Genomic DNA, 14,441 nt, shown 5'->3' with positions numbered 1-14,441 from the left:
TGCCAGTGTGGTCCCAGCATCACCAATGTCATAATGAGGAAAAGCAATTACCCCCTTTTGGGTATACTGCAGATTGTAGGATTTGTTTTAATTTTCTTTTTACGTCTGGAAGGTCTGGTTCTTATATTTTGAGAATTATGTCCAACAGAATGGACCTTTAAGAGGATTTTCAGCCTGGGAAGAGAGTAGGGAAAAGTGGGAAACTTCCTCTAGGATTGTAGTACTGGACCCTGTGTTTGTGGTTTGTGGAGTGTGTGTGTGTGTGTGTGTGTGTGTGTGTGTGTGTGTGTGTGTGTGTCTGTGTCTCTGTGTCTCGGTGTATGTGTGGGATATATAGGATATTTCTCTTTGATCATCGGATTAATGTGGAAGACAGACTTTCAGGTATTATGAAATCAGGGGGTCATGATTTTCTTTGTCATTTCAAAAAGGCAAAGACAAAGAGTCCTCATGTTTGTGAATGTTGGCAGACTGCCCCCTCATGTGACAGCATGGATGTGTGTTTGAGTCACAATTCCCAGCATTGGGAATTTTGTTTTTACCTATTTGTTAAATTGAGGGTTGAAAATGGCACGTTGCTGTTACAAATCTTTGATTATTTGTGAGGTCTTACATTTCTTTGGAAAGACTATTTTTTAATATAGATTCTAATATTGATTTTTTAAAATATAGATTCTAAAACTGATCCTTTATTTTTCAAAGGGGGATTCTACTGTAGTTGGAACAAGTAGGCTCCGCGACTTATATGACAAATTTGAGGAAGAGCTGGGGAGCCGGCAAGAAAAGGCCAAAGCCGCTAGGCCCCCGTGGGAGCCTCCCAAGACAAAGCTGGATGAAGATTTAGGTGAGTCAGAGCTACCAGACCAGGCCCTGTGCTGTTATTACTGCTTCATCCGGGACTTTTGGGATGTGTCCTTGGGCATCCTACATTAAATTCCTCCCTCTCATTTTATTTTATTGATTTATTTTTATTTTTATTTTTTAAAATACATTTTTATTGATTTCAGAGAGGAGAGAGAAGGAGAGAGAGAGAAAAAAACATCAGGGATGAGAGAGAATCATTGATCTGCTGCCTCCTGCATGCCCCGCACTGGGGATTGAGGTCCGCAACCCGGGCACGTGCCCTTGACCAGAATCAAACCTGGCACCCTTCAGTCCGCAGGCCGATGCTCTATCCACTGAGCCAAACAAGCTAGGGCTCATTTTATTTTCCTTAAATACAGTCAGCAAAATACATACCAATGGAATTTTCTTCTTTTTGTAGTTTTTCCCAGTCACATGCAGCAGAATACATAAGAGATCTCATTTGCAAGTTACACTAATAATTGTGTCCCTTGTAGAACTGTCTAGTATTAGAATCAGAGGGACTGTATAGTCCAGCCTCCTGCCAATCGCGGGGCCTGTTCTCAGTTCCTGGTGCCTCTGACAGGCAGGCCTCCCCTCGGGGCCCTGCCCACTGTCAGCTGCTCCTGAGTTGATGAGCAAGTGCAGCTGCAGCCCAGCTCCGTTGGAAGGCATCTCTCTACTCGCAGAGACACTTTCCAGAGCTTTCTCATATGGTGGTCTATTTTATCAAGTGTCTGAGGTCCCAAGTAGATGCTGAGATCTTTGAGGATAGAAATGCTTTTTGCCACTTGGCGTCCTTGGCCCCTAACAGAATGCCATGCTCAGCTGAGATATTCCTTATGCGTTTTCCTTTGTTCTCTGGCTCTCTGTGCCACCTTCACCGTGTCTCCCAGGCTGAGACGCAGTGTCCATGGTGGGTAAAAGCACTCACTGACCCGGCTGGCCTGGGTTCGAGTCCCTTCTCCTCCATCTGACATGCGACCTTCAGCAAGTGATTTAACTCTCTCTGCCTCCCTTTTGTCATCTGTAAAAGAGGGATGACGTCGGTCTCATGGTGTACACTTGAAAATACAGCTGTGTAGGGGTGGGGTTATGTTTTTAAAAAATATTTTTATTGATTTCAGAGAGAGGAAGGCAGAGGGAGAGAGAGATAGAAACATCAACAATGGGAGAGAATCATTGGCCAGCTGCCTCCTTCACGCCCCCCAACTAGGGATTAAGCCTGCAACCCAGGCATGTGCCCTGACTAGGAATCTTAACGGTGACCCCCTGCTTCATAGGTTGACGCTCAACTATTGAGCCACACTGCCTGGGTGGGGTTGGGTTTTATTACTGTGCATTAATCTTTTGTAGGATTAATCTAAATTCTAGATCTGTTTTTTAATTGTGCTAAAATACACATAGCACAAACTTATTTTTAAGTACAGTTCAGTAGTGTTAAGTACATTTCACATATCTCCAGACTCCTTTTATCCTGCTAATCTGAACCTATTCCCATTAAACAGCAACTCCCATCTCCCTCCACCAGCCCCTGGCACTGACCATTCTACTTTCTCTCTATGAATCTGACTACTCTAGGCACCTCCTATAAGAAAAATCACACAGTGTTTGTCTTTTTGGACTGGCGCACTAAGCATAATCCTGGGTCTGTTTTTATCCAGTCACTTTTAAAGTCTAAAATCTTTTATTGCTACTATTGAGAGAAACATTTAAACCCGAGTCTGGCATTCAGAGCCATCAGTCTGGCAGTTATGACCCTTCAACCCGCACCCCCAGGATGTTTCTGCGGGGCCTTGGCTGCAGCCTGTGTCCCTGTGCTCTCGCCTCCAGGCTTTTGCGTGCAGTGTTCCCTCTGTTCCTTTCCTCTTGCTGCCTCCTCCTCAGCCACCCACCCCACCTCCGTGCCTGGGTGGTGTGCACCCGTTCCAGAAAACCGCCGGTGACCTTTCCAGATCAGGGACTTGCTCTTGTCTGAATTGCTGCACCTTTTAAAATATGTAATCCCATGCTACTGTGGCTTGCATATTCTCAGGCACCAAGCCTTTCTCTGTAACAATCTTTGTTTGCTTTCCCAGCTAGATCGTTCCTTAGCACTATGGGCTGTATGACTTTTCATGGTATTGCTGAGCAGAGTGCTTGGCACTCAAATATTTGCTGAAAGGATAAACAACTGTCCTTGCATTGAGAGGTTTGGGTCATTGGGAAGTCTCCGAGTGTAACCATCTTGTGAATTTCTTCAGCCTCTCTCCGTGTTTGCCCCTCACCTCTGTTAGAAAGTTCCAGTGAATCCGAATGTGAGTCTGATGAGGACAGCACCTGTTCTAGCAGCTCCGACTCTGAAGTTTTTGACGTCATAGCAGAAATTAAACGCAAAAAGGCCCATCCCGACCGGCTTCACGATGAACTCTGGTACAATGACCCAGGCCAGGTGCGCATGTGTTTTATGTTCTTGCTGGGAAGGGTGCAAACCACACGTCACATTTATGACTCCAGGTCCAGAAGATGCATGTCGGCTGGTATCGAAACTGAATTTTCTTCTGGGCGCTGTGAGCCATTCTTCAGAGCTCATTTCCTCCAGCCTCAGAGTTCGGCTCCAAAGCATAAGCACCAGAGCAACTGTGCCTTGAATCATTTTTGACGACGTTGGTAAATCCTGGGTTAGGGAACCAGATAATGGCGCTGCCTCATTAAACTTGCAGTAAACGGAAGGAGACAAATGGTAGAGTGAGGGCGAGAGGACTTGTAGGTCTTTTTAAAAGTAGTTCGTCTGGAAGGCATCTTACAGCAATATAATAAACAATGTCTTCAGTCCTATAAAACTTCATATTTCTTAGTTAGTAATAGTCACAGTTCCATGGAAGCTCCCTTCCTTGTTAAGTATGTTTGAGCTAATGATGTCATTGCTGGACATATTTTTATTTCTACTTAGGGTTTTCTTATGAAGTACTACATAATACAAAATAGTATCTTTATAAGAGATTGGTATTTTACAAATATACAACACAAGAAAAATAGCATCTAATGCATATAAAGTTATTAAGCATAATAAAACACATACCTATAAGAAGATAATTTACAATTGAAATAAATTCATACCATTCTATATTGAATGTTCTTTTGGCTCTTATTAGAGGATGGCTAACTAAACTGTCTTTCTCTGTAGAATTCATATAGTTAGAATGCCCGCCAGAAATGCACTTTGTGGTGCCTTTTGCTCTCTTGGAATTGAGCAGAAGTGTTTGCAGTTGTCCATGCATTTTGAAACTTACTTTGATATATTAATCATGCATATGATCTCTTAAATAGCTTCTATGAGTTTTAATTCACATACCGTATAGATTATACACTTAAAGTGCACAATTCAATGTTTTTTAGGATATTCACAGGACTGTACAGCCATCATCACAATCCAATTTTAGAGCATTTTCATCTCCCCTGGAAGAAATCCTATGTCCATCAGTAGTCACTCCTCTGCCCCCCAGTGTGTGTGTGTTTTTTTAACGGCCTATTCTCCTGTCCAGAGCCTGCCCCTTGGTTTCTGAGGGTTCTTAGTCCATCAGAGCACCCTGTGCAGCCTCACCATTCTGTTCACTAGATCTGGTGTTGTGTCCTCGGTACAGCCGAGCCTTAAAAGGGCTGATCTGCGTCAGGGCCCAGCCCCTGGTAGAGGCAGGAATGTGGGGTGTCTGTCTGCTCCCTTGAAAATCAGTGAGCATGAGGTGATCTTCCACATTTTCCCTCATGAGTTGTAACCATCACTGGGCGTGTGCTGTGACTCTTGAGGGCACCCCATCACATCTCTGTTTGCCAGCTGTTACTTGGGATAATTACCCAGTCTTTTATAAGGTAACAATGTTATTTCTCTGATGTACCACCTGGAGCTTTAGATTTTCCAAAAAGTTAAAGAAAGTTATAGTTTTTCACTTTAATATTTTTTTTCAAAGTTGTATTGAGATATTGTCATTGGACACAATGAGTCACAAATTTCTAGAACTTTAAAGAAATATGTTTATGTGTTTGTGTAAATATATATGTTATAATGTGTTATATGTGTGTGTGTGTGTGTGTGTGTATTTATTAATACAAAGAGAGTGAGAAATGGAATTCAGCTTCCTTATTCTCCACACTGATGCTCTGGTCTCCTTTTGATTCCGTGTTGCCGTTTATGTTGAATAAAGTTATGAGATGACTCTTAAGACCCTTTAAGATTTGAACCTCAGTTCTGCTTGTTTGGTCTTCTTGCTCACATAAATGACCCATTCCATCGAGGTGGCTGTCATGTCCCGGGAACATCACCTTGGGTTTCTTCCTTCGCTTTGTTCCTCATGCTGGTGCCTCATGTAGCATAGCCGTCTGCTTTTCCTGTCCTGTTCGGCTGTTCAGATAGTTTGTCTCTTTGAAGCCAGTGGTATCTCCATCTGCACTGACAATTTTTCCGTTTTCTTTAAAATTACTAAGCATATTATATGTATGCTATTTCTTACCTAGAATAAATATTCCTTGAGTACATGGACCCTGAGCTGTTTATCACTCTCTCCTCTCCAATGCTTAGCAGTCATCTTTCCACCCAAAAGTCACTCAGGCATTATTCCCTTATTGAATCCTGTGGGTAGAGTCCAGGGCAGTGAAATGAATTCAGGTGAAAAACCAGACATTGGCTTACCTGCTTAGTGTTGAACGTTTTCCTGGTTCTAGCAGGCATTTTCTTCTCTATGCTTCAGATACCTTTATGTTTCTCTTTTGAAAACATTTAATCTGGTTACCTTCAAAGCATTCTATGTGCTTCAAAGTATATAAAATATGCTTTTCTTTTGTGAAGAGCCTTTTTTCCTGAAATAAGAAATAGAAGGAACATACTAAAAAGTGGTCGGAGAAGATGGGGGCGAGCAATGCGCAGACGCTGATACTTTCTGCTTGGCTGCACAAATCACTTGGGGATCAAGCGTTTCCTTACAGTTTCCTTTTACCAGACAGTGTGGACAGTGTGCAGCTTTATTGGTTTTGGATCATCCATGTAATTTTCTCACTGTGACAGCCTCTTTAGAGCTTCAGGACTCCTGATGTTAAAACCCACATAATTCCATGGAACGTCAGCTTGCATGGTGGGGACTTGCCCCCAATAAAACTAATTCCTTTCTGTCTCTGACAGATGAATGATGGTCCACTCTGCAAATGCAGCGCAAAAGCCAGACGCACAGGAATTAGACACAGCATCTATCCCGGAGAAGAGGTAACGGCTTTGGGTTGTTACATTTGTATGCACCGAGAAGCCAGCAGTAGACAGTGTCGTTGCTATTCTTTCCCCTGTAAATGAAACAAGACCATTGAAAAGCCTTTTCATATTCCCCAATAGTCTCTGGTACTGATAATTGGAGAAGAAAAGTACTTGGGTTTGGATTTGGAGTGGGGAATATCATCAAGGAAACCATCAAATAGGCCAAGTGTCTTTGAGTTGGTTTTTATTCTTTTAAAACTGGTGTAATATTTTTTCTATGTTCTTATCACAATTGGCTCTGAAGTACCCTGGAGAAACGATCTCTCTAAAGTGTATAAGGTGCCTGTCTGCTTTCCTTGGGGGACGTGGGAATGCTGTTGTATTTGTTCATCTGTGTTCCCACTACACTGAGTAGCACATGGACTGTTCTAGCTCTGTGCCCAGCCCTGGTCCATCAGGGACACTCCAAATATGCTTGACTGATTAAGTTGAATACTTTTAGGCAGTTTCATCAATTCCAGATACATTTGGGGACCAGGGCAATGACCACTGGGTGGATTTTTAAACAGAGTGGACCTATTGTAAGCCAGACCTCAATGAAGATTTTGTTTGCTACCTTGGCCTCATGTCCCCCACTCTACTGGGGAATGAGGACAGTCATTCAGTGTCTGAGAATTAGTGTTGATTCAGATGCTGTGTCAGCATCTGAACTGTCAGGATTTCCCCTTTCCCTAGTGTACTGTTACTTGGGTAAATGGCCATAGGTTCTTTGGGGAAGGACAGTGTTGTCATGAACATTTTTGTTTGTAATGGTGTTGCAAGGCTTCCTGGGAATTGACCACCTCTTTAGTCAATGGATATCAGTTCAAAAACTTGATCAGGTCTGGAACTGGGCAAAGGAACATGACTTATTGGAGCAACCTCCCTTTAGCCACTTGGTTATCACTCTTGATTTCTTCTGTTGGTACAAACTAAATTGGTATTCTTGTCAGCTACCCATCTATTTTGTGCCCAAGGACACCATGTTCTGTTGACTCTTGCATGACTGTGTCAGATTCCCTGGGCTGCCCCTTCGATCTTGCTGGTCCTGATGATAATTGTGTGACCCTAGCTTGTAACAGCCCCGTCGTCTGTCTGGCCTCCCTTGTTTCAGAGTCCTTTCATATGGTTGCTGTCAGCAAGCTGTGCTCCGTGATAACCTCTCTAGTCAGACCTGGAGAAGGCCCAGACACGCTCAGACACTGAATGACTGACTGACTGACAGAAGGCCACCCCTGAACCAGCACATTCCTTTTGATCCTGGTAGCTGTCCTGTCCTCTGTACTTCCCATAGAATATGATTATCTGGTATATTTTTTCAGTCAGAGGTATTATGTCCACTCCAAAGTGCCCACTTCTTTGAATCTTTGGATTCATTCCTCCTCTGTCCATCATGGCAGTTTTGGTATTTTGACTTTACTCTGTGTGGGCCATCACTTTTTCATGCTTTTAGGAGACACCCTAGAAAGGAGTTGCCAGCATCTCCTGGCATCCTGGAATCCTGAATGCTCCCACGTCAGTAAAGTCTTCCTTAACCAGTTGTGTGTGTGTTCTGGCCCTTTTGGTCAGGCACTGTCAGCCTCCGGTCCTGTGCAGACTCCTGCTGGCACACACTGGCTAGTGCTTACAGGCCCTCTAGGCATAAACTCCTCCCAGCACCTCTCCAGCTGGGCTGTGCCGGGGAAATGACCCTAATTATAGGTCTGTCAGCCAGGGGGGGAGACTGATTCAGTACTGGGGTGGGGATGTTTTCAGGTCCCTGACTTTGGCATAGCAGACCTATCTTGGTTGGCTGTTAATTGTCTTTTAGGTCCACCCACTCTGACTTTGATAAGCCCTGGGCTCGGTCCTGATTTGCTCTGACCTCTCACTGCAGGTGAGAGCTTCTTTGTGTGTCCCAACACACCCTCTAGTTTTCCCATCTGGCTTTCAGTTTCCTTTCTCCTCTGCTGTTCACTTCTATAGAGCAGGGGTGGGGGACGTCCAGCCTGTGGATCTTATGATGCCTATGAAATCATTTGGTCTGGCCCTGCCAAGGCATTAGGGGTGAGTTAATGAAATGTTTGACCAAGTATAGCAGGCTAATGTTTAAGTTGATAATCTTGTATGGCCCGAGAATGATGTTATAAGTATCTAAATGGCCCTTGGCAGAAAGTAGGTTCCCGTCCCTGCTGTAGATTAATTCATATACCTGGGAACTTGTTAGAAATGTAGATTCTCAGCTGCTTCAGCTTCTGAGTCAGACTCTGGAGATGGGGAGCAAGCAGTCTGAGATTTAGCAAGCCTTTCAGGTGATCTAACTAAAGTTTGAGGAGTATGGTGGAGTAGCCATCTATCCATTGCCATTAGAGCTACTATTCTCTCATAGTCTTAAACACCGGCTTCCATTGGTACAGCCTCCCATTCCATCGTCTTTGAAAGTTTCAGTAGGTGTGCCATCCGGTGCCAGGGGCTGTGTGCTCCGCCTACCCCCATGATGGGGCCTTTATTGCCAGTTGCATGGTAAGTGATTTCTCTCCCAAACCCCATCTTATCTCTCCTGCTTTTTGGGGTCACTCTTGGTACCAACTGTCCCGCACTGGATTTTCCAGAAGCAGATGCTAAAGTGGAGTTTGGGGCGCGTGATGTTTCTTTGAAAGGAAGAAGGTATAAGCAGGATTGGACAGAGGGATTAATCAAACTATGAGTCAGCCCCAACAAAGCCCCATCAGCCGAGGAATGAGTATTGTCCATTGACTTGGGCTTCGCTGGCTGGGCCTTCATGCTTCTCTCCGCAGTGGGCAGCGGTCCTGCCGTGCATGGTCTGGGGCACGCATCTCTGTGTCCGTCACAGCACACCCACGGTTCAGTCCACTGATGCTGCTTTTGCTCGCTGTCAGTTTTCCTTTTCCTGACTTAAGCTCCATGATATCCTGTCCCACCACCTCTCACCCGTCTTCATCTCTGGTCCCTTCTGTTTTCACCAGCATGTTTAATCTTTTCACTATCTCCCCCACCCCCATTAAAACCTACTGCTAATCCTCCGGAGTTGATTTTTCCTGCCCTTTTCTTTTTCAGTTTATTGGGAGTTTAGCCAAAGTTCAATTATTGTGTTATTTTACCCCCCCCAAAAAAGATAAATTTAGATCTATAAAGATCTTTACGTTGTCTCAAACTGTCCTATTGCACATGAAGAAATGAATTGAATACTGGGGACCAGCCAGCCCTTTTTCATTCGTCTAATTAACGGTAAAGTGAATACTATTTTTTCCTGCTAGCCAGTAAAGGAACCTCTTTAGTTAGACATGCAGCTAGAAAATACAGTCTAATTTAAGTAAAAATACTTTGCTTATTTACTTTCAATATCACTTATGTTTCTTCCCTCAGGCCATCAAGCCCTGTCGTCCTATGACCAACAATGCTGGCAGACTTTTCCACTATCGAATTACAGTCTCCCCTCCTACAAACTTCTTAGTAAGTTCCTTACAAAATCAGATTTCCTTTATTTTAAAATGTAAATAGGTTGAATGTGTGCAATTAGGTTAAAATGTGAATAGACTAAATATTGATTCAGTTCTTAAATGTTCTTTCTTTATAATATCCTATTTTTATGTTGATAAAATTGGCCTTTATCATAATGACATTTATTTTTACTTTTTTACCAGATTATTTTTGGTACCTTTTTTCATTTATATTGTTGGTACCACATAATAGTCAAAAAATTGTGGCACTGTGGAGTTGGAAGAATGCATAGAACAATTTCACATCTCTTAAAAGTCAGCAAATAGATTATATGTTATCTAGTGACCCAAATAAGAACATCTATTGTATCTACCAGTATTTCAGTAATAATAATACTTAATACTTGTTGACTGTGGTATTGGGCACCATTCTGAGTATTTGACATGTATTAACTTATCTCTCACAACAAACTGATGAAGCAGACACTGTTATCTCCATTTTATAGGTGGAGCAGTAGAACATATTTTACAGATGAGGTTAAGTAGCTTGCTCAAGATTACTAGTATTCAGGTAGGAAGTGGCAGAGTGCAGATTTGAACCTATGCAGTCTGACACCATCGTGTATGGCTGTATGCTATTCCACTATGTTATACTGCCTTTCATAGTATAAAATTTTATTAGTTCTGGTTACTTGTATCATCAAGAGATTTCAATTTCAAAGTTAGATATTAATAATTACATATTTTAACAACTTTATTGAGCTATAATTAATATACCTTAAAATGTACCCATTTAAAGTGTATTTTTTATATTTCATATTTTCACTGAATTGTGAAACCATCATCACAGTCTAATTTTAGAACATTTTCATCATTTCGAAAAGAAAGCCTGTACTCAGCAGCAGTCAACTCTTTCCCACACCCAGCCTTCAGCAACCAATAAGATGCTTTCTATTATTTGCCTATTCTAGATAGTTAATATGAATGGGACAATACAATATATCATCTTTTTGGCTTCTGATTTCACTTAGTATAGGGTTTTCAAGATTCACCCATGTTGTAACATGCAACTTCATTCCTTCTTATGACCAAATAATATTCCATTCTATGGATATACTATATTTTATTTATCCATTCATCAGTTGATGAACATTTGGGTGGTCTCCACTTTTTGGCTATTATGAAAAATGCTTCTGTGAATGTTTGTGGACAAGTTTTTGTGTGGATGTTTGTTTTCATTTGTCTTGGACATAAACCCAGGACTGGGATGCTGGATTGTTTGGTAACTCTATCTTTAATATTTGAAGAACTACCAAACTGTTTTTCAGAGTGTTGTACCATGATTATTTCATTAGAAGTTCTTTTCATTATATTTAATTTAGACCAACTTTGTTGAATTATTCAAATAGAAAGTAACAGTAATATTGACAAAACAAATAACGTACATTTGGATATTCTTTAGTTCTCTCCCTGTCAAGTTCTTTGTGTGTGATGTGTGTGTGTGTGTGTGTGTGTGTGTGTATGAAATGTTCAGTACCTATGTAAAAAACATATCTATTAGGTTATTAGTCTTGATAATTCCATATTTAGCATTTAGGATTAAAAATGGTGGGTTATAAGAATGGCATAAGGAAGAGAGTCTTATGCATAGAGCAACATTTGTATGTTTTAATTACAGATTCAGTTTTCAGTAATTAAGATCTTGGGCATCATGCAGGAATTGATTTGTTGCACATTTGGTGGGTTGCTTCTCCTTGGAAGGCCTGGGAATGGAACTGTGAGGGCTGAGATCTGGCACCTGGCCCTTCCAGAGCCTTCCAGGTGGTTAGTCTTGACCATCATGATGCTGAGTCTTTTTTTCCCTTCGAGCTTTGAGTCAGCTGCGTTATTATCTTATTCTTGTTAGGACTTCTGTTAGTTCAGAAATATAGATCAATAAGAACAGGACTGGTAGTATTGTGGGTTAAGTAAAGCAAGTTCCTAGAAAGTGAAGTCAGATAGCCTTTCCCCCCCTTTCTGGCATCTGTAACAAAATGTCTTGATTGTCTCAGTATATAAATATTACTGAAGCCAGAGAATTCCACCAAGCCAGACAATTTCTCCTAAAATTAAACTTTTAAGTTCTCCCTAGTGTTTGGACAAACATTAAGAAAGTTTGTGGAGTCCTGATATTTTTCCTGGTGGTTGCTTTGTGTCCTGATGAATATCTGCACATGCAAATCATGCTGTTATTTAATTCAAGCGTGTGTTTCTGTTTGCTTTCAGACTGACAGGCCCACTGTTATAGAATATGATGACCATGAGTATATCTTTGAAGGATTTTCTATGTTTGCACATGCCCCTCTAACTAATGTAAGTATGTGCTCATTGACTGGCTTTCCCTGTCCCTGCACCCCCCACCTTTCCTGTTCTCCCTTCATTCTTCTAAAAATCAAAATAGATTTCCTTTCTCCTGACTTCTAAGTAACATTTACTTTGTGTCCTCCCTCTGCCTGAGCTGCAGGAAGTCTATGGCAGTCTGTGTCAGGTGGGAGTGTGACATCTGTGCTAATGAGTCACAGGTTTGTTTCCCATGAAATGGTGTAAGTAAACGTGTCAGGATAACATTTTGAGAGTGTGAAAGATTGAAAAAGAAGGATTAACTGTGGAGTAACGTGTCAGAGCTATTTGGGGGTGGGTGTCCTTCAAAGGAAAGTTGGAAAGTTTTAAGAAGAACTTGCTGTTTAGTCTCTGAGCAATAGAAAAAGAAATAGAGCTGGTTTAGGACATCTGGAATCTGAATTAATTTCATACAGTTTTCTGCCTTTGAATACCAGGAATATGTCTTCTTTAAGGGACTTTGCCTGACACACAGATCTATGATGTTTTTATACAGGTATTAAGGCTGCTCTGTTAGTAAGCGGTTCAAATGGAAGTTCTGTATCTATGAGTCAAAAGCTTTGTCTCAGAGCTGGCAGTCTTGGGAATTGCCATGGAGTGAATTTGCTGGCGGCTCAGGGAGAGTGCAGCAGTATACTTCATCCAGCCTAGACGTCGTTATAGAACTTACTGAGTTATAGCTACGGTGTAGCTACCTCAAAATAGAATGTTCTCTAACCTTTCTGGTTTGGTTACAAGAAATTATACAGTTTGAAAAGTTATTTTAGTATTGTTTACTTAAAACTTGAAATTTTGTTCCTCTGGAGAGTAAAGAAAGATTCACATCTTTGCCAAACCTTGTTTCTTTCTGTCCTTTCTTTTTTTCTTTATAAGTGGACATGATTCCATAGTAGTGATACTAATTTAAAACAAATTGTCTTTTTATTGTTTTTATTCCACAGTATATTTTATCCTAGACAATTTTCTTTGAGAAGATGAGTACATTGTAAATGTAAAAATAAAATCATTTGATAATACATACCACGTTTACCTCCGGGATGGACCATAGTATACAAAAGAGTATAATATTGGACCATTCTTTCTTTTTTTTAATTAGGTATAATTAATATATAACATTGTATTAGTTTAGGTGTACAACATAATGGTTCAGTATTTGTATATATTGTGAAATGATTACCACAATGAGTCTAGTTAACATTTGTTACCTTACATAGTGACATAATTTTATATTGGACTATTCTTAAACAATCTATATGAAAAGGCATTAGGAGGTTTTTGAATTTTGATGGTTTTGTTGTCTTTGTAAATATATTTTTTTAAATTATTTTTTTTTGAAGAGAGAGAGAGAGAGAGAGAGAGAGAGAGAGAGAGAGAGAGAAACAGTGAAACAGTGATGTGAGAGGGAAACATTGATCGGTTGCCTCCCGTAAGTACCCCGTCCGGGGACAGAAGCACAGCCTGGGCATGTGCCCTGACCGGGAATCAAACCAGCAACCTTTCTGTGCATGGGACAGTGTTCTAGCAACTGAGCCACACTGGTCAGGGCTGTTGTCTTTTTTTAAATGTCTCAGTGAGGCACTCAGACCTTTGTGACATCAAATCTCCTAGTCTTAGAGTGGGAAAGGCTTTTAGAAGTCCTCTAGTCCAACTTCCCCTCCCTATTGCACTTCTCTCTTTTTTGCCCTTCAAAGGATTTGCAAAACAAATAATTTAGTTACCATGAAAATATTTCAAAATATCTATCTTATTTTTTAATTCCCTAGAATAGTGTAGATCTTACTTTAACTTTTAGGATCACCTTCATTAAAGAAGGAAAGCAGTTTGGCTTCAGAGAGACCAAAGTTTTAAACATTGAATTCCTCTTACTATCTGTATGATTTGACATTTCAGTCTTTATAACCCTTTCTTATCTTAAAATAGAGGTATTAGTTTTAGCAACAGGCTTTTGTAAAAAAAAATGAGATGAAACATGAAAAGTGTTTATCATACAGTGGGTTGGCATCCAACAAATATTGAACTTCTTATTTTGGAAAATATGTCAGAAAGACCTGGGTTTGCATCTTCTAATTCTTTTTTGTTTTTAAAAACTAATTCTTAACATCTGTGTGACTTTGGACAAGTGATTCAATGAGCTTTATTAAAATTCCTCAGGCACTGATAGGCTGTTAATGCTAAATTAATTGCAGTTGTTACTGTTATCATAAAATAAAATGTAGGACTGAAAAATTCCTAGCTTCTGCATATATTTTATATAAAAATATTCAAGTTCTCAAAATTTGAGAACTTAACTCTGTAATGAGAAGATAAGCCCCATCATTTATGTTAGAGATGTTGATAAAATAAATCGAGTATTAAGCCGAGTGTTGTACAGTTCATAGGAATTAGATCCATCAAAGGCCTCTTGAATTTGAAGTAACCTCCCAAGAAAGGGAATTATTAAATCACTGTACTGATCTGATTCATGTTCTTGTTGGAGAGAGCACATCAGGAAGAATGGCATGCAAATGATCGTAACGTGAGAA

At 40.7% G+C, this 14,441-nt stretch overlaps 1 protein-coding gene across 1 annotated transcript in view; it reads left to right on the top strand.

The window, feature by feature from the left end:
• DROSHA (drosha ribonuclease III) overlaps window positions 1–14,441 on the top strand; it is a 103,999-nt gene that overhangs the window by 16,338 nt on the left and 73,220 nt on the right. Inside the window, exons 6-10 of the mRNA XM_081089710.1 lie at window positions 703–844; window positions 3,120–3,274; window positions 5,996–6,076; window positions 9,467–9,553; window positions 11,806–11,892. Of these exons, the coding sequence (XP_080945836.1) occupies window positions 703–844; window positions 3,120–3,274; window positions 5,996–6,076; window positions 9,467–9,553; window positions 11,806–11,892 (552 nt within the window). The remainder of the gene's footprint in view (window positions 1–702; window positions 845–3,119; window positions 3,275–5,995; window positions 6,077–9,466; window positions 9,554–11,805; window positions 11,893–14,441) is intronic.

The sequence above is a fragment of the Myotis nattereri genome, assembly GCF_964212035.1.
Source record: "Myotis nattereri genome assembly, chromosome: 4".
Classification (NCBI taxonomy): Eukaryota; Metazoa; Chordata; class Mammalia; order Chiroptera; family Vespertilionidae; genus Myotis; species Myotis nattereri.
Note: the sequence above shows the minus strand (reverse complement) of the source record. Positions and strands in the feature narration are given on the sequence as shown.